Here is a 21,935-nt window from a genome sequence, read left to right on the forward strand (position 1 = left end):
GCTACACCATTCTTATCCTTCATCAACACAACACCCAAACCTGAATGTGAAGCATCAGAATAAATAATGAAGTTTTTACCTTCGACCGACAGGGTCAAAATAGGTGTTGTGGTTAGAAGAGTCTTAAGCTTTTAGAAGCTCTCTTCATATTTTTTTGTCCACTCGAATGGCACCTCATTTTTAGTTAGTCTGGTCAAATGAGTAGCAATAAAAGCAAAGTTCTTCATGAATAGGCGGTAATAACTACAAGTCCCACAAAACTTCTAACCTCGGTCACAGAACTAGGTTGAGCCTAGTTCTTAGCTGTCTCAATCTTTTGTGGGTCTACCATTACTCCTTTCTTTGAAATAACATGGCCTAACAAGGCAACTGAAGGCAACCAAAATTTACACTTAGTTTTGCATATAACTTCTGTTTTCCTAAAACACCTAAGACAATTTGGAGATAGTCTGCATGTTCCTGTTCACTCTTCCTATACACCAAAATATAATCTATAAACACGATCACAAATAAATCTAGGAATGGATTGAATACCCCATTCATCAAACTTATGAAGGCTGCAAGTGCATTGGTCAGCCCAAAAGACATCACCAAAAATTCATAGTGCTCATACGTGGTTCTAAAAGATGTTTTAGGCACATTCTTATGCCTAATCTTTAATTGATGGTACCCAGACCTAAGATCAATCTTTGAGAAGACTGATGTACCTTCCAACTGATCGAAAAGGTCATCAATAAATGGTAAGGGATATTTATTCCAGATGGTAACTTTATTCAGTTGTCGGTAGTCAATGCACATTCTCATAATACTATCATTTTTCTGAACAAACAACACTATAGCACACCACGGGGAAGCACTGAGACAGATGAATCCCTTATCAAGGAGTTCCCAGATTTGAGCCTTTAGCTTTCTCAACTCTGTCGGAGCCATACGATAGGGAGGAATAGAAATTGGATAAATGCCCGGATCTAAGTCAATGTAGAAGTCTATGTCTCTGTCAAGAAGCATACTAGGCAAGTCTGAAGAAAACACTTCTGGAAATTCACGCACTATCGGTAAACTCAATAGAAGGACACTCTACATCCACATTTTAAATATGGTCCAGATAGGCCAAATAATCCTACCCCGCCATTTTTCTAGCCTGGAGAAAAGATATGACCTTAGTTGGCTTAGGATTGTACATCCCTTCCCACTCTAACCTTTCTCTCCACGGGATATCTAGAGCCACAATTTTTACATTATAATTAAGTACAACAAAATACAGGGACAACCAAGTCATGCCTAAGATTACATCAAGATTGGTCAAGTCTAAAATCACTAATTCAACCCAAGTATAGAATATCATAAACATCACAGAACAAGCACGAAAAACATAGGTGACTATGATTGACTCTCCAACAAGGGTAGAAACATGAACGGGCATCTAGTATATCACACAGTGCATCAAAATCCAGGGCATATTTCATGAATACATAAGAATAAGTAGACCCCGAATCAAATAAAATAGTAGTCATCCGGCCATAGACAAGAATAGTATATGTGATTAGTGTGTCAGATGCCTTTACCTCGGTTTTGCCAGAAAATGCATAGAACTGAGCTTGGTCATCCTGACGGGCCACCTCTCAGCCTAGTTGGACTGCTCCTCGACTTGACTACTATTACCTTGGCCCCTATGGCCTCTCTGATTTCCTCCTCGCCAACCCTGTGGATGTCCTCTACCATTGCCTCCCCCGATCATGGGTACTACTACTCTGACCTGCTGGGGTGCTGAAATTGTCCTGTGGGGTTGAGGACATTCTCTCCTTATATGCCCCAGTTCTCCACAATTGAAATAGCCGCGACCAAAAAATGGCCTGCTACCTGGGAATGTTATTTTTTATCCTCATAGCCGGATGCTGCTGTGGAGTACCTAAAAAACTACCAATAGAAGCGGGCAAAGATGACTAAATTGGCCAGGCTGTAATTACCGACTTGTCTGACCCTTTATAATAAGATCCCTGAAAATTACCTGTGCTCTTGAGCTTCTTATCCAAAGCTTTAGCCATCCATCTCTCCTCACACCTCTACCTTTTTCAAAAAGTCAGTGACTCCATTGAAACTCCTGCTTGAAGAGGTTATGTGAACTGACAACACTTGCAATTCGGGGTTCAACCCCTTCACAAATAATCAGATCATATCTCCCTCTGTAGTTACCAGCTAAGTAGCATACCTGGACAACGCATGCAATTTGGCCTCATAAGCAGCCACTGACATACCTCCCTACTCCAGTGACATGAACTCGTCCTTTGTGTGGTCCCTCAAGGTACATGGCATATATTTTTCTAGGAACAAAGCATGAAATTGAATCCAAGTAAGTGGAGGAAACACTAGCGAGTGACACTCCACATACGCCCTCCACCATTGTTTGGACTCACACTACAACTTAAAGGTCACAAATTCCACCCCATGTTGATGTACTATGCCCACCTTATACAATCTCTCATAGCAGTCAAGGATGAACTCATAAGAGTCCTCATTCTTAGTACCATGAAAGACTAGAGGCTTGAGCTTTAGAAACTTGGTGAGCATGTCATGCTCAGTTTCGGTCATAACATGACTCATAAGTGGTCTGAAGAAGGAATCAGTGCCTACCACCTCATCTACTAGAGGAGTTGCAGTATCAAAAGGGCGAGCGATAGGAGTTGGTGTTACGGGCATGGTGGGAATGGCGTCAGTGCCAGCCAACCCACTTAGAAAGGTCATGATCTTCTGCGCTAGTATGGGGTCTAGAAGGGGAAGACCAGTATCCCCATCTTGGGCGTCTTTCTTATATTCAACAGCTCTTTTTTCTTCCCCAACCTCTAGATTCTCCTCTAACTCATTCTGGAGAGAGGGAGGGGCCTCACCTACTGGCACCTCTTTAACTGAAACTTCCCCCCTGGGGGGTACTGCTCTCCCTCGCCCCCTGCCGCATCTATCTCTCCTACCTCTACCTCTACCATAACCTGGAATAGGTGACTCCTCCTCTAGCTCAATTGGAGCTACGAGATGAACACCATTATAGCCAGTATTAACCATCCTCGAACAAGAGAGTAAAAGAAGTTAGATATCATTTTGGATCACTAGATACCAATTGGAATCAATTTATAGCACGAGGGAAAGAAGATAAAGAAACTTTTCCTATAGTCTTGTAGCCTCTCGAAGAAAAGTACGGACTTCTTCATACCGTTCTGCGAGACTTTACAAGAATCATTTTGGTATGATGATATCAACAAACCTAGGCTTTGATACTAACTTTGTCACGACCCCGAACCCCCATGACTGGCACGCACACTAACTTTAAGGTGGAAAAGCCATTACTATAGCTCTACTAATAATAATCGCAAGATATAAATAATTGAAAGATGCGGAAGAAGATCTAATCAATGAATAATACCGAGTTTCCATAAACTCAGAATAATTTATTCAACAACCCAACATGTAAGCGGAATTTAACTCCTAGGAACTGAAATTCGAATGTACCAAAACTCTAGCAACATCAAGTCTAAGACGAGGGAATGAAATTCCAAAAATATAGTCATGAAAACTAAAACAGTGTTTTAAATCTAAGTCCTGGAAAAAGGACTAGAATAGAAGAGAGAGTTCACGGGAGCCTGAAAGAATAGCTCACCCTTGAACTCGAACACAATCACTCCTCTAGGCGTGGTCTCTCCGCAACTGGCTAAATATGCCCAGCACTTAACAAAGTAAAAACAAATGTAGTATCACTACACAAAAGCAATAGTGTACTATTAGGATCACGTGACTAGCCAATAAGTAGATCATGGACAAGTAAACTCATCATAATAAGCACATATATACAGAATAACTTAACCATTTTCATCTCAAACAGTAATCAGCAAGATCACAGTTCAACAACCTCAATATCATACAACTTCACCTAAGGGTCCTCTCATGCGACCTACAAATACTCAACTTGTGTCAGAACGTGAAACCTGCTCCAAGGTTTGGGCTGAAATGTGACACCCTATTCAAATGTGTGTCGGAATGTGACACCCTATTAAATTATGTGTCAGAATATGATACCCGATCCCAACATACAAGCAATCATAATTACATTAAGAATCAATATTTTATCAACATGAACAGGTTTATCAAAAATCAGGTCAGTCAGTGATCATTTTACATAAATTCTAGCAAGTACATGAAATCCATATAAGAAATAAAACTATCACCTACCTCAAATTCGAGCTTCAACCACTCTAAGATGCAAAGTTTTCCCCTTTTGGGTTCGTTCTGTTTATTTTTGGTCTAAAACAAGTCAAATATACACAAAGAATCAATACAATGCCCTAATTCACATGTACTATACATAATTCCCCTCCTAGGACAAAACCCATGATCCTAACCCCACCCTAGGGCTATTCTCACCATTAGTTTCAATCCAAAACCCTCCCTCAATGATTACCAATCATAGTTTGTAGGTTTTAGGAATCAAATTATGAAGTAAGGGAGTGATTTACTTACCTTAGATGCAAAATATGGTGGAAATTATCAAGAATTCTCCCTAGGTTACTTCTGGTCTCTTAAGAATGAAGTGGGAGTGAAAATAACCGTTCTGGTTTTTTTTCCCATATTTAAGTTGCGACTGTTCTACTCTAGAGGAATTATCCCGCTCTGGTGGCCCCGCTTTGGATGGAGAAATTCTACTCTAGCAAGTTACATGGAAACAGAGAGCTCAAAACTTGACCTCCAAACCCCCATTTCACAACACATCCCCTTTCCATGGCATCTTAAATCCTATCCTTCACGTCGAATTTAATTTCAAAAGTTTTACTCACCCAAATAAAATTTCGTGAAGTCATAACAACTTCATATCATCTTTGGCTATTATCTAACCTAACCAAATCAAAGATTCGATCCCCCACCTATCACAAGGTCACCGTAGATCTCACTTGACTCAGAATTCGTCCAAGTCTAACCTAGGCTAAAAATTTTCGAAGTTACTACCCAAAGTTTTCTGGCCCAAATTCCTTCCCCATTGGCCTATCCATAACGATGGAGACAAGTCGTTACATGAGTGCAAAATACAGTAACTCAATTAGATTGAGGTCGAATTCCATAGAAAGTATCATCAGAGATCTGTATAACTTGCTATTGAAATTCTAATTTATAATTATTATTGGAAAATTAGAATTTTTTGTGAGAAATTACTAACTATTTTAAATAATTATATTTTAATCAATAATAAAAATGAACTAGGGTTATTGTTATTAGATATCGAAACTCGAATAAATATTTTACTATCAACTCATTCAGGTGTGTTTATTATGCAATACTGACGAATCAATAAGTTTTCTAAAGCCTCTCGGCCTAATTAATATAATATCACCCTAAGTCCTTGACAACACTTAGGTGTCAAATTAATTTGTTCATTCATCAAAAGTCTCAGTTAGCTATCTTCTCTCGATCTCAAGATACTAGATGAGATTGGTAGCCCCAAATCACTTCTCACGATCATTTTTCTTAATCTTAACTTCTTTTGTCAAATAAATCAAAACATGGGTGAGTTCTTAATGTTTGCAACCATTAAAAAAATAATCTTTAAGAAAGCACCTTAATACACAATGAAAACCCCTTCATTAGAAGATATTATTGTAAAGAATCTACTATCATCATCTCTACTCTAAATTTCATAGCCCTAGTTATTAGTATGGCTAATCATAACTAGCGATAAAAAATAACTATTATAATTTAAACTACTAAAGAACAACAATTTAGAAGAAAGTAAATAAAACTTTTGATTAATGCAGCTCTTGCAAGAGAATCTTATTCGTTCCATTATATCTACTACAAACCGCAATTTAATCCTTAAAACTAAAAACTATGATTTTTATATGCTATGAATAATTTAAAATATCTACTTATAATTCGTAACCATTCAAATATCATCATAATGACATATATATAGTATAAGGATCTGAATACTAATCTCACTTGAACTCTGCTTTGACTTTGTCAACTTCAGTCTGGTGACAGGGGTTGTGTGGCGTGAGGCCTATCTCACACTTCATTTAAAAATCAAAGTCTCTAAATTTCAGTTTTTAGACAGGTGCAGCATGAGACCCATTTTAGAGAAGGTCACCTCGCATCACAGACTCCATTTTAGCCCTAGTTTAATTGCATTTTTGTCCGAAATACTTTGCTTTGCATTTTGATTTATCTTTCGGGTCTTTTTTGCATTTTTTCCTTGAAATTATCTTAATCTATTAGCTCATCACATCATATATTCAATAAACACTAGGATATTCATAAGATTATACTTAGAACGCAGCTAAAATAGAAATAAAATATGGTATTTGCATACGTAAATACACCCTGCATCAATAGTAAAAAATATTTTTTTATAATGGCAAATGTAGACAAATTTATTTGAGATATAATGCGATAAAGCAACTATTGTGAGATGAAATTATTTACATAAATTATGTGTAGTCAGAAGTGAATATGATCAATTCACAACTAAAAGTAACATCAAGGAGAGATAGATTTATGTCAATTTGAAAAGATCAACAATGATATTAACCCAACCTATGTGATTGAAGATTCCACAAATTAGGTTCATATAGATAATAATAATTCATTAGGTGATCAAGTATGCACTATTAAATTATGTCCCTCCTATGATGCATGGATACAGTGCAATGCTGCAAAGCAAAGTGAGATTGACTTCTACTCTTAATCTAAATGACATCCTTTATAGCTAGTGTATTACTTTGCATAATACATTTGATGATTGCACCGCAAAATACATTTGATGATTGTACCTATATGAGTGTGGAGTGGTGCCGCTTCTATAAAATTATAATAAATTTCTAGAGCACTCATTCATATCAGGATACACAATTACACATATGACCTCTTAGCGCAAAGCTATGATAACGACAAAAAATTGTGATAGCATAATGTGAGAAAATAAGACCATGAGCTTACATATGGATTCTTGATTCATAAAAATTCTAAACTTCACCAACTATTCTGTAAATTTAATCTTATTTTATTTAGGTTTAATTTATAGTTCATGAGATACCAAATTTAACGCATTATACACATGTGAAAATCCATCAAAAAAATTTATTTCATTCTATTCTCAATAATTTTCTTGAGATATGTAAGGAATTGTCAAAATATGACTTCTGACAAATTCTTCAAAAGGGGCTAAGACCATTAAATGGGTATTGAATAGCTTTAATGACATTTGCTAATATTCAATGATATTAATTAGTATTCAATATTGAGATATTATTGGTTTATATTATAGACATGGTACTTATTATAGAATGATTAAGATATTAGTTTATTAATCATTTATCGTTATCTATTTAATCGTAAAAATTTCGAATATCACTTAGAAATAAGGTGACAAACCAAATGACCATGAATATGAGTTGACAGATTGTGTTTTGCTCAAAAGCAAATGTTGGCTCCTTGTAGGATAACTAAGAGTTTGAGACGATTAGAAATAAAAGTATGAAATTAAACTCTAAGTCAAAGTTTTTATCTACTAAATGGTATAAATATAATTTATTAATTTACTATCGGATTATCGATCGGATTATCGATTAACCAGTTAAGAAAAAAATTTCAAACCATTAAGAATCGATAACTTAATATAAAAAAGGTGACCGAAATCGCTAAATTAATAACTCATTATTGATAAGACAATAACTTCTATCGGTCCGGGTTATTGGTTATGGTTCAATTTTGAACAATCCTAGTTCTGTTAGTTTAATACTAAAAGAGCTTGTTGGAACTTGGGAGATACACCTATATCGCGTAAAATATTCTTAAGGATAATGTCTTGACACGCCTTAAACTATATGAATTTTCTACAAGTATTTGTGATGAAATAACAATTTCTCTACTTCCACGAGATAATGATAAAGTCTGCATATATTCCATCCTCCTCATATCTCACTTGTAAAAATTTCACTTGATTTATTATTAGTTGTAGTAGTAGTAAAATCTCCAAACATTATTGAGTTATGCTTTATTTCCTTATCACTAATCCTTAATATTTACTCAGTCTCAACTAATGCTAACGGGGATTTCCTAGATTGACCCTCAAAACTTTGAAAAATAATGATAAGAGTCACATAAGAGTAAAGTTTCTAAATCCGCCGCTATAGATAAGCCTAACAAAGTAGAAAAGTTATTGCTGTCTTGTCAACGTTTGATTAAAGCAGCAGCAGCACAACATGAAGTACATTATTAACTGATTTCGGCTAAACACGTTTATTTTTTTCGTTCTTTCGATTCATTTTTATTTATTCAATATACTAAAAATAATTATTTAATTAATTTATTTAATTTAATAATCAAAAAATAATATATTATTTTGCGGCTATTTTAATTTTAATATTAAAAATTATTTTATTTTTTAATATTTAAATTATGTATAACTAATATAAATTCTATAGTAAAATTATTTCTTTTTTTTTTTAAATATGTCAAATCAAGCATAAACAAGTATTCCATATGGACGGAGGGAGTATAATGTATTTCGTTTTCCAATTTAATTATACACGTGGATATGAAGAGAATATATACTTATAGAATTCGGATTTAATATGGATTTTACTCATTTCTTGGAATTTGAATAAATTTAGCAATTCCTCCCTTCCTTTTTATATGTCAAGTATATAAGTAAAAAAATATTTTTTCCTCATACTTGTTCACTTTAGTTAATTGAAAGAAATTTAGTTATTTTTTCTAAATTTTTATTATTATCACTAATTAGTCATTATTAAACTAATTGGGGTATTAATACTCAAATCGAAATTTGAAGTACTATTAATAACATAAATTTAGAAATAAACACTTAATCAATAATTTCTTAAGGGAAATACAAAATGACAAACTGAATAAGTAGAAGAAAATGAAAGGAGTACTAAATTTTAATGATTTGCTTTCACGTAAAAAGGGTGACCTACCTCAAAATCTTCCCTAATTAAAAGTTTGTGCTGTTATGTTATTTATTTATTATGTTCTCGTCCCTAATAAAAAAAGTTTATGCTGTTATGTTATTTATTATTATGTTCTATCTTCCTAGTTATATGTCTTTTTATATTGATGGAATGAATTCATATAAAATAGTTCTATTTTAAAACGTCTAGCACTATTACTATTTAGTTTTTTGTGTAATTTCTCAATATTTTAAACTTATTTTAAGTATAAATTTGACTTACATTACTTCTTTGTGCAATTTTTGAATATGTAAATTGTACAAAAATAAGTAAATCAATCTTTACTTTTATCCAATCATTATTTGCATTAGTATTTTACTTCACATCTAAGAGTTTTTGGCCAAAAACATTCTTAAACTATACCCCAAACTTAAATGGCATCCTTAAAATATATTTTTTGACAGAATACATCCTCCAAGTATTTGAAAGTTAACAATTTTCATCCTTCAATTAGATATTGTCAAAAAAATTACGGGATCCTACAAAAACATGTGCAATTCATGTGAACAAAAAGATTTTCTGCATAATTCATTACATGCTATAAAAGGCTCCTATAAAAAGAATATTAAAAATCGTGGACATCATTGCTTGCTGAAAAAATGTTAGGAAGGTGTAAGGATACATGATCTGCTCTTCTTTTCTTGTACCAACGGAAAGTAGTTGAAGCTTAATTATCTTCACCTTTTTAAAATCAAATTGTAGTTAGATCAATAATTTTTCAGTGCAATCTGATATTAAGGTGATCAAACTTTTAATTATCTCGCATTCGAGTTTTTAATCAAAATTTTGATGATGTCTCGCATTCGAGTTTTATTCTCCATTACTAGAAGTGGAAGTCTCCTACAAACACCGCTTAAGCATATTCAGTTAAGAAGAAACATATTTCAACTGATAATTTTTTAATATTAAATCACATGAGAAATAAATGAAAAACAAACTGCTAATTAAATTCAATCACCCAAAATGTTCACGATAATATTTTTGGCGTATTTTAGAATAATAAATACAAATGGGTGACTTGATTTTTTTTGAATCTTTTACTTTTCTGAAAAATTCTAGCGGAAGAATGAAAATTGTTAAAATTTTAAATACTTAGAGGATGTTTTCTACTAAAAATAATATTTTAAGGATGTAATCTAAGTTTGAAGTATAGTGTAAAGATGGTTATGGCCGAAAACTCTCACATCTAACTGTTGACACCCAATTTTGGCCTGACTTTGTAAAATTAATACTTTTAATTTTTATTTTTGTTAAATAGTTCAAAAGTGCATTTTTACAATTTTAAATTAATTTTATCGATAATTATCCTTAGATGAGGATTTTATCAGTTTATTTTTAAATTTATTTTAATTATAGCTATTTTTTTTATCATAGTTCATTAATTTGCATTTTTACATGTCATTTGTTATAATTGTTCATATTTATTTTAGTATTTTTAGCACAGTCTAGGAATATATTAAAATACAGATAAATATTAAATTTCCCCACAATTATACCTACTTCATTAATCACACAAATTTTCCACACAATTTTACCTACCCCACTAATCACACAAATTTTTTACACAATTTTACCTACCCCACTAATCACACAAAATTTTTCCATAATTTTACGTACCCCACTAATCACTACAATTTTCTACACTTATAAAATTATTTTCAAACTCTCTCTCTCTCTCCTCTTATTCTTCCTAAAAAAATACACTCACCAACATCTATACACTACAATTTTCTACAGTTATAAAATTATTTTCAAACTCTCTCTCTCTCTCCTCTTATTTTTCCTAAAAAACCACACCCATCAACAACTACAACAAAAGTCTAATACTTATACACTACAATTTTCTACACCTATATAATCATTTTCAAACTCTCTCTCCCTCTCTTATTCTTCCTAAAAATCCGCACCTATCAACAACTACAACAAAAGTCCAATACCTATATATTACAATTTTCTACACCTATACAACCATTTTCAAACTTTTTCTCTCTCATCTAATTCTTCCTAAAAAAAACACACACACCCATAATATTTATTCTTCTTCTCCACTCTCTCCCTCACCCTCACTATAAATAACACCAATTTTAACTCTTCTTCACTATTTTTATCTCTCTCCTTCACATTTCTCCATTAAAATCAACCAACAACCACCAAAATCCTTTTTTTCCAGGTAAACACGCTTAATTTTTGGTAAGATTTGAGTTTTCACTCCCAAATCTAACTAGACATAAATGTTGCTTCACTTTGTTTTATGATTTTGTTGTTCTTGTTGCTATATTTTGTTGCATTTCCATGTATATTTTGCTCCATTTCAGTTCTGGGCGGAGGGGTTCAAACTCCAGACATTATTTTCTGTGTTTTTGTTTACTATTTTTGTTTGGGTCATTTTTAGTTAATTTGGACGTCTTTAATGTTATTCTTTTACCTCAATTTTATTTGTTTTCTTTTTAAACTGTTTGCAGGTCACATGACCACTGAAAAAATCTCTCAATCGGTTTTTGATGCCTCCCTATTTTAAAAGATGGAAATTTAGTTTAAGTTTATATATGTTATATTGTTTGAATGGACTAATTTATGTTTTCATTTAGTTATAATTTTTGCTAATGGACTGATTTTAGATTTTTGTCTTTTTCTAATGAATTATCTAGTTATAAAGCATTAGTTTTATTTTGTTTTATGTAAAGTGATATATATTGGATAAAATTATTAATTAATTCATAATTTCACATATATGATATTTTTATTGATACGCGTTTATTGTATCATTGTTTGTTCTTTTTTTTATACTTACTGCTATTGGTTTCCATATTCTTAGATTATTTATTAAAGAATTTTAAATTATTATTATTTTTGTTTTCCAATCATTAATGATATATGTATATTTTATTACTATGATTAATTTTGGGTTGACCCACTTTAGTTATTGCTTTGTATTTAAGGAATTGTTTACCCTTTGGAATTTTTATTTAAATCAATCGTGAATATATATTATATTTTTGTAATTTAAAATTGACCAATGAAAAAATTTCTCCGTCGGTTTCAAGGAATCTCCAATTTAAAAGATGAAAAATTTAGTTTAAGTTTACATTACATATTATATATTACAAGTTGAAATTGGCCGATGAAGAAAATAACGTCGATTTCCAAGTCCTCCCATGTTCATAAGACGGGTTTTATTTTTGTATTATTATTATTATTATTATTATTATTATTATTATTTATTCATTATTAACACATTACTAAGTGTCTTTACAGGTGTTGGAGCACAAATCGACTGATATACAGTCCATGTATATCTGATATATAAAAACACTGGTGGCTGTATACGCTGATATATGATGTATATACAGCTATGATATACAACAGAATTGGACCAAAAGCTCAAAATGTAGGTGGCCCAACAACTTATTTCAGGCGTACAGAAACTAAGTGTCGGACAATATTTTTATGTGTTATTTATTGTTTATTTATATTGATTCGAGTTGTAATAATTTATTTACTTATGTTATTTATGCTTGCTTAGATATTAATTTTAATTTGTTTTAACTTAATTAGATCTCCTTAAAGATAAACCAATTCATGTTAATTTACTCTTTAAATGATTTTCTACCTTTACTTATTCATTTGATAAACTTTTTTACTTTTTGTTTATACACATGTATATTATTTTCAATGTTTAAGTTTGATCATTTTTTCTAAAAAAATAATAATTTTAAAGTCTTTGTTTCCTTTTAAATTAACACCTTCTCAACGTTCTCAAAGTGGAAATAAGAACCTCATACATTTTTCTCTGAATTTGTAAGACTTAAATCTGTTAGGATGTTTTAAATTAAGTTTTCTTAATTTCTTTAAAAAATTAAGTGGCGACTCTTTTTTTCTAAATTGAATTTTTTCTCTATAAAATTGAAATTAATTTTAAACCGTCTTTTTTCAACATAACACTAACACATCTTCTTCCTCTTCTTCTTTTTGGGTATTTTAATAAGATTAATTAGAAAAATAGGAAAAAAGTCTCATATACTCCTTAATTTTTTAATTTAGAACTAATATATGATCTCTTGTTATAAAAATGGCTCAGGTATACCTCTATTGTTATACAAATGACCCTGATATATCTTCTGATCTAACGGAAGTGAAAATCCATGTAATATTTTATCCTCCCCAAACGTGAATCTTATCAATTCTTTGATTAAACAACTAATTTATGTTTATTATTTTGATGTTCAAATTTATTTTTCAGTTATATTCTTGTAAAATTTATCATAGATGTCCCCATTTTTAAATTTTCTTTTTACATATGCAAAAAAAATTATAATGTAGCTGCAAAAAAATTAGTTTTTATTTATTTTTCTGCTATTTTCATTCACATTTTTTTTAAAAAAATCTTATATTTTTACACTAAGGAATCAAACAAAAAAAATAAGAATAATAATAAGAAACACAAATAATGATAATCAAATAGATCTATAAAGAAAATATTTAATTAAAACTCAAATTAGCCTTTAAATCAAAGAAGTCAAAAAATTTCATGAGTAACACGGATCAAATATATCCTGAACTTTGTTAGAAGGGTCATACATATTCCTAGATGGATCTTTTAAAAATCATAAATCAAAAAAATAAATTTAAAATTATTATTTTTACTTCTTTAGACAAAAAGGGTATATGTGAGTTACTTTTGTAATGGTAAAGGTATATGTGAGCAATTTTTACAATATTAAAAATATATATGAGCCATTTTTATAGCGAAAGACATCAGCTTTAAATCGCGATGATAAATTTTTACATTATCATGTTTTATGTTTTAAAGTAGTAAGTGGGATCATTGAGTCCATTTTCACGTAACAAGAGTGTGTCACATGAGTTATGTTGGCTAAGCGTGACATAAAATAACTTTTTTTTAAAAAAAAAAATTAATTGAAAAGCCACAAAGAGAAAGTACATACCACCTAATCTTATCGTCTAGAGTTAGTAGCAGAATCAGAAAATTTTTAAGAGGCGTTATAATATAAAAATATAGACACACTTTTAATAATATATATATATATATATATATATATATATAATTACAATTTTAACCTAATTAAATATTGTAATTTTTCCATAAAAAGGTGTCATTTAACACCTTTTAGCATAAGGTGACTGCCGCTCCCCCGTTCTGCTTCTTTCATTCATAAAAAAGTAATTTTTTCTTAGTAAATAGTGTCTTAGAGTGAAGCGAGTATTATGAAGAAAAAATAAATTGAATCAGTTAATTGCATTAGATAAAAAAATATAGGACCTATCTTCTGCACAAAAGAAAAATGAAGTACAAGCAAGCATAAAATGAATGAATGCATGAATGAATTGTGTTATATATATATATATATATATTCATAATAAAATTTATGACTTCGACGTGATTGGACTGCTTCTTATGAGAAATAGGCTTATTTTTAACAACACGTGTGAAATTTGAGAAATACGAGGCCATAATATGTAAGTAGTGATATTTTAATTTTCTTAAGCAGTCAATAGTCATAATTTAAGTCTTAGACTACTTTGGTATTAGAGTAAAAATTATTATTTTATTATTAGAATGGTCAATGCAAAGCACACTTCATTTATGTTTAATAGTCTTGCTTTTCTTTTATTTTAACATTAAAATGAGTAGGAGACTGTTTCCCATTTTAAGTGTGTGAGCATTTTAATAATTAATTAATATGACTCATAAAATATCATTATGCAACATCTCCCAAGAAACGTTGGTGGCATTATATGTCTCGTTTACTCTCATTATTTTGTGGTAGAATATAACCTTAAATTGTTAGTAATTTTGGTAATTAATAACTCTTTATTTGTTGATTATTTTACTTCATTATTATGTCTTGTAATTCATATAACTTTTAGGCCATTTATTTATCTACATTACTATTCATCTTTTTTCTGTTCAATACAAAGAAGAATTTCTCACTTATAAATAACGGTAGTTTTACATTATAGTGTATAAAAAAAATAGAGTGCATAAAAATCAGTAAAAAAGAGAGTTTTATTTAGTTGAAAGAAGATATTTTTTTGTGGAATTTTATACTCAAGTTATCCAGAATTTGTTAAATTGTACATTGTAATTAAACTATTATATCTTAAAAGGAACAAATTAAAAAGATTATTGTTAAATTAATAAAAAGTTTTACCACAATAGACTTAAATCTTCTTACATAGAGCAAATTTCGCTTCTCATAATTTATTTTCTTTCATTTTATTGATTGTAATTATAATTTCACAGGACACTTGTTAAAATAAACGTGTTTCGTTTGATGTAAAATGTACCCCACTAGTACCGAAAGACTCCTTTTCTTGCCTACCCGCGTGAAAATTATGGATGACCATTTTCAATTAAATAATAGAGTCAAACACTCAAAATGAGTGCTTGCTTTTGAATATCGAAATCTTCTTTTTCTTACTTTGACAATTTCCTACCACCCCACATCATTTAAATATTATAGTAAATTCAAGTTCCAATCCAACCCAAAATTCTCTTGTCCATATTTTTCAAGCCACCATGAAAGCAATCCACAACCCCCTTGTCACACATCTCCACCATCACAACCATCAACTAAACAAAAATAGAGTTCCCATAGTCTATGCCTACCAAGATGTTAAAACCTCAAAGAAATCAAATAGGCTTGGTGAAACATTGTCAAACCTTTTGAACATTCAAAAACCATACCAAAAGAATGATCCTCCTCTTAGTACTCATTCTAATTGGAATTCTTTGAACATTCATGAAGATAAGGCCAACACACCTACCATGTCCCCTAAGGAGGACATATCCCATCGATGGCGCGACATTCATGGTGTTCAAGAATGGGAAGGTCTTCTTGATCCACTCGACCCGTTGCTTCGTAGAGAAATTGTTAAATATGGTGAATTTTCTCAAGTAACTTATGATGCATTAGATTTTGACTCATTCTCTGAGTATTGTGGAAGTTGTATGTACAATAGTCATAAATTGTTTGACAAGTCAGGCCTTAGCAATAGTGGCTACAAAGTTAGTAAGTACATCTATGCTATGTCACACATAGATATGCCCCAATGGCTTGAAAGATCAAGATTGACATACACATGGAGCAAAGATTCAAATTGGATTGGTTTTGTGGCAGTGAGTGATGATGAAGAATCGCGACGAATTGGGAGGAGAGATATTGTTGTGGCTTGGAGAGGCACTGTGACACCTTCAGAATGGTATGAAAATATGCAGAGGAAATTAGAGCCAATTGGACATATGGACTCAAAAGTGGAACATGGTTTTCTTAGTATATACACATCTAAGAGTGATTCAACTAGATACAACATATCAAGTGCCTCAGAACAAGTCATGAAAGAATTGAAAACATTGGTACATTTTTACAAAACAAAAGGTGAAGAAGTTAGCATCACAATAACAGGACATAGCCTAGGGGGTGCACTTGCTCTACTAAATGCTTATGAATCAGCAGCAAATTTTCCAAAACTTCCAATTAGTGTTATTTCTTTTGCAGCCCCAAGAGTTGGAAATATTGCATTTCGAGACGAGCTTTACCAAATGGGAGTCAAAATTTTACGCGTTACAGTGAAACAAGACTTGGTCCCTCGAATGCCTGGAATAGTTTTGAATGAAAGTTTACAAAAATTCGACGATTTTACCGGGACATTAGAGTGGATTTACACACATGTTGGTGTTGAATTGAAGCTTGATGTTAGGTCTTCACCTTGTCTTAAAAGGGGGTTCAATTTCATAGGGATTCATATGCTTGAGACATACCTTCATTTGGTAGATGGTTTTGTGAGTACTAGTTCAACATTTAGGTCTAATGCTAAAAGGGATGTGGCACTAGTGAACAAGGCATGTGATATGCTTGTAGATGAGTTAAGAATTCCAACTTGTTGGTACCAATTGGCCCACAAGGGGTTAGAGTGTAATTCATATGGTAGATGGGTAAGGCCCAAAAGAGATCCAGAAGATATTCCTTCACCTACTATGGAAGAACATAGTCATGATGAACTTGTATTGCAACAAATTACTTGTGGTTTTTGAATCCTTAAATATATATAATAGATGTTTAAGTTACATGATAAAATGATACTATACCTAAAGGTATTCACTCAGTATAAACATTTTCTTTGCGATTAAATAAGTTCTTCTAATATCAACTAGGGAAAAAAACAACAAAGAGTAACTTAGTAGCAGAAAACAAAACTAAATAAAAAAAAAGGTGGATAATATTTTCTGGATTGAAATATTACTCCTCATAGGAACGATATATCTAGGAAAAACACATTTAATCTCAAGGAATGTATCCGGATATATCTAGGTAAGCATGAATTTGGAATTTTTATAGTAAGCTCAAAAGAACAAAAATAGTTTTCACAAAAACTAAATTGAATTAGGCCTAACGTATATCTCATGCACAAGGGAACATATCCAACTATTTTGCCTTTTTTTTTTATTTTTTATTTTTATGGGAACAGACCCTACACGAGGCTCCCACCTCTCGTGCACAGTCAGGGGTTGAGCATCACCCCCAAGCCTTAACATAAATAAATAAAGTAAAAAATACAAGGAGGGGGACGTAAACCTTACCTCCGATCCTATGGTGGTTCATAAGTCGGCTAACCTTTTAAGATCGGCTAACTCATCTCCGATACAAAAAGGAGACTAACTATAACTAGAAAGCAATAAACCTATGAGAGGACTCCTCCCGGTACAAATCGACTAAGAAAGCATAAATGAGGGAGACTCTCCCCTTCCATGAGAAAACAAGAAAGTAACCTACACTAGTCCTATTCAACTATGCTACGTACCATACATAGCTAAATTGAAGAAGAACAAGTATATGAACCTTCTATCTCGCATGGGGTGGGAAAATTCTTTTCATCTTTGCCCTTTGTAGTTATGTCGTACCAAGTAGATCCCAAGGAAGTATGCAACACAACAATAGCAGCTAAGGGGGGTGAAAGGAAATGATATAAATGGAGCCATAGCAGCCAGCAACCTTGGGGTTGTTGTTAAGGAAGCTGAGGGACAGAGTAGGTGTAACATGCATTTTGTATGTAGTGCAGCCCTGACTTGAACAGCTGGTCGGAAGTCTATCAGTGTGTGCCTTGAACTTTGCATGGTTCCATTGTTGTCGACTGATCAGGGATGTACCTGCACATCCACAAATAAACCAAGAAGGAGCTCCTAGGGTGCAGCCCTGGCTTAAATATTTGACTGAAGGTGCCTTGCACTTTGGAAGGGTCCATTGTTGCTGTTTGATATGCCTGCACATCAGCAAGTCAACAAGCAAAGAGTTCCAGGTGGTTGTTGTATAATTAGCATTGTGTTTGTTGGAGCTCCATCTTCTTGTCTTCTCCTCAATGAAAATAGTCAAGGAGTTCCAAAAGACTTGGATGAAAGGGAGCTGCTGCAGGTGTTGAAGGACTACAGTAGGTATGCATGAAGAGTTGATGGGAGTAGGTGAGGCCCTTGCAATTGTGGCTGTTATGTCCCTTTGTCTGTGACTTTGTTTACCTGCACAAACAAGCAAATAAAGAACCAAACAAGCGTGATAGTTGTAGGGGTTGTTGCAAACCTGTAGGCAGCTTCTTGTTGCCTCCAAAGGAGAATTGAGTAGCTCCTTTGAAGGTATGTTATGTGCCTGCACATAATAATTAAAGGAGCAAGGAGGTTCAAGAGTTTTGGGAAGCAGTGGATCTGCTGCAGGTGTTGTAGGGATGGAATATGTATGGGTGTAGGGCTGGTGTGTTGGTGAGGTCCTATCTTGGAAGGCTGTAGTCTCTATGTTGATGCCTTTTATTTGCCAAGGTTCCCCATCAGTTGTTGTACCTGCATAAAAACCATCACAGAAAAACAAATAGCCAACCAGACAGAAAAACCAGGCTGGGTCTTGTGTATGGGTCTTGGAGATTCTATTTGCTTTGATGGTTGTATCTGTGATGTCTTCTATGTAGTTATTGTCAGTGCATGTTGATGAATCAATCCAGCAACCTGCAATAATACAACAAACAACCAAAGGCAAGAAAGAACTTACACCAGCTAGCAAAAAGGAAAGGACCTCCAAGAGTGCTTTGGGGTCTGTTAGGATTTTCAACGTCGCTCGACTAACGTCTCCAATTATCCAATTTAGTTGAAACTTCTTGAGATATACCCAAACATCCCTTTCTTTAGTTCTGCAAGATTTGGAGGCTTTTTGCACAAGTTGGAAAAAAGGCACCCTCTTTAGGCTTAAGGCAGCTGACTTTTTCAAGGTCGCTCGCCTAACGTCTCCAATTGTCCATTTGTGATGAAACTTCTTGGGCCTTATCCCTATAGTATTTGTTGCAATCCTACAAAGTTTGGAGGCCTTTGGACAGGTCCACATGGTGCAACTCACCCTGCACATCATACCCTGCTGTAGCTTAGTTACAGATGTTGCAGGGAAGAGGTTGGCTTGAATAGGAGGCTGAAGAGAGGTCCTAGCATGCCCTGCTGTAGCTTCTCTTCTGCTGAGGTGCTTTGAACCTGTAAAGACAATTGGTAAGGAGTACCTGCACCCACAAACAAAAACAGAAAAACCTACAAACAAAAAATTCTGCAAAATGACTTGTAGGTGTTCTCTGAGAATTGCATAATGGTGGAACTGCTGCTGGAGGATATTGTTGTTGATAGAGGTAAGATGCAGGCTGAAGTTTCTATACAAAAGAGTCCCAGAACAGGATCTTGTGTTACTGCAACCCTTAGAGTAAATCCAAAAAGGGCCTGCATCAGGTGAGTTAGGCAAGCTCCCAGTTGTGGCATGTTGCATCCTGCTTCTGCTGTTGCTGTTAGGTTGCTGCTGATGATGATTAGTGGCATTCACTTCTGCTGATGTAATGGAGCTTTTGCAATTGATGTTGTTGAGTTGATGCAGGTCTATGGTGGGTTGTTGGTCCTTAACCATTGTTCCTGCATAATTTAAACCCACAAGAAGGGAACTCCTAGAGTTGAATGAGCCTCCACCTGCTGTTGATGTACTGTAGTTGCTCCATGTGCTGTTGTGGAGTTGTTGTATGTATGTAGATGGTAGGTGATGTATGAATTCCAGGCTCAGCTGCTGCAACACCACAACATGGCTCAAAGTTGCATGATACCTGAACAATGAGACACCCAACAGTAAACAAAATTGGAACTTAAGCTTCCTTTTTGATGGCTGTTGAGTGTGGATCCATGTGTGTGATGTTGTGTTGCTGGTCTGGGTTGTTGTTGCTGCATGCTCTTGAGTGTTGTGATAGGTGGAGGTTCTTGTTCTTGGAGGGTGCAGATGTGTAGAGTACCTGCACAAGGCTTCCACACAAGAAGGCACTCCTACTCTATCTTTTACTTCTAGCATTGTGTTATTATTTCTACTGAAGTAATAAACAAGGGAGACTCTCCCAATAGGAAATAACTAGGTGGAATAAGAAGAAGTAAAACAAAATATAGGTAAATAGTCTATTACACATTGGGAATGAGATCAGTCAAGAGGGTAGTTTGATTCTTTTCAGAGTTTTCCTTCTGAAACTTGCCATTCCTAGCTTGTCCATCTTGATGTAACCTTTTGTTTCCTGTGGTAGCTGCTGGAGGTTGTAGAAGTGTTGTGTATCATTGAACATATGGCTGCATTTTGATAAGTTATCTGCAGGATGGTTTGCTTCTCTGAATATATGTTTGCACTGAAAGAATTCCAATTGTTGGACCAGGGATTGTAACTTTGTAACATATCTGTGAATACTCCAAGGTGGCTTAAGGTCTTGTTTCAGCCACTTAGTCAATAATTCAGAGTCAACTTCCAATATCACTCTATTATGTCCATGTTGAATACACCAAGTAAGGCCAATAGTTGCTGCCTGCACCTCTGCTTGGTTATTAGTACCCATTCCCAATGGAGTTGCAAAGGCATATATTAAGTTACCATTGTGGTCTTTTAATATTCCCCTTGCTCCAATTTTCCCAGGGTTGTCTAATGTACTCCCATCAGTATTCAATTTCACAATGGAAGATGGAGGTCTGATCCACATAACTTTGGTCACTCTTATGTCTTGTTGACACTGTTCTATCATAGGAACCAGTTCCTTCCAGCTCTGTGGCCACTTAATGTAGGGGAAAGCAGTGTGTATCAGCATGTAAAGGTCTGATTGCAGACAACAAGTGGATTGGTAGTGATTGCAGCACTGATTTCACCAATGTTGCTCTGCCTCCATAGCTCAACACTTTAGTCTGCCATCCTCTGATTTTTCTTAGAACTTTGGACACCATACTTTTATAGTAAATGATTCTCTGCCTTCCAATGTAGAGTGGACAGCCCAGGTAAGTAATGGGACCATGTGTACACTTGAAGCCTGTGATCCTGCTTATCCTATCAATAACATCTGGATTGGTATTAAGAGAAAGCATGAACTGACTCTTGTCCTTGTTGATTAGCTGGCCTGAAGTTGTTTCATAAACCTTCAAAGTCTTGGTAATAAGAGTCATGGACAAGTTGTTGGTAGCAGTGAAGATGATCACATCATCTGCAAAGCTCAAGTGGTTCACTTGGGGGCCCTTTCTTTCCATGTGGAATCCAGTATATAGGTAGTGTTGGTTAAGATTATTCAGCATCCTGGATAGTACTTCTGCTCCTATAATGAATAAGGCAGGTGACAAGGGGTCTTCTTGCTTGAGACCTCTTGTGGAATGAAAAAATCCATGTCTTGCCCCATTGATGATGACTGAATACCAATTGTTAGACATGATCCTCCACACCATATCAATAATGACTTCTCCAAATCCCATCCTTCTCATGACCATACAAGTGAAGGACCAAGAGACCCTGTCATATGCCTTAGCCATATCCAACTTGATCACTACATTGTCCCCTACATTGGGTTTCTTAATGTTGTGAATAATTTCCTGTGCCAGTATTATATTTTCTG

General features: G+C 33.7%; 1 protein-coding gene across 1 annotated transcript; it reads left to right on the forward strand.

Moving 5' to 3' along the window:
* Positions 1-15,432: 15,432 nt before the first annotated feature.
* LOC129890600 (phospholipase A1-Igamma1, chloroplastic) lies at positions 15,433-17,094 on the forward strand. The gene has a single exon (XM_055966123.1). It carries the CDS (start codon positions 15,547-15,549, stop codon positions 17,059-17,061), a length of 1,515 nt encoding a protein of 504 aa, XP_055822098.1. The 5' UTR covers positions 15,433-15,546; the 3' UTR covers positions 17,062-17,094.
* The last annotated feature ends 4,841 nt before the right edge of the window (positions 17,095-21,935 follow it).

The sequence above is a fragment of the Solanum dulcamara genome, chromosome 5 (genome assembly GCF_947179165.1).
Source record: "Solanum dulcamara chromosome 5, daSolDulc1.2, whole genome shotgun sequence".
In the NCBI taxonomy this organism is placed as follows: domain Eukaryota; kingdom Viridiplantae; phylum Streptophyta; class Magnoliopsida; order Solanales; family Solanaceae; genus Solanum; species Solanum dulcamara.

Bases quoted from the DNA above. Each gene is read 5' to 3' on its own strand.
- LOC129890600 (XM_055966123.1), top strand. From the start codon at position 15,547: ATGAAAGCAATCCACAACCCCCTTGTCACACATCTCCACCATCACAAC.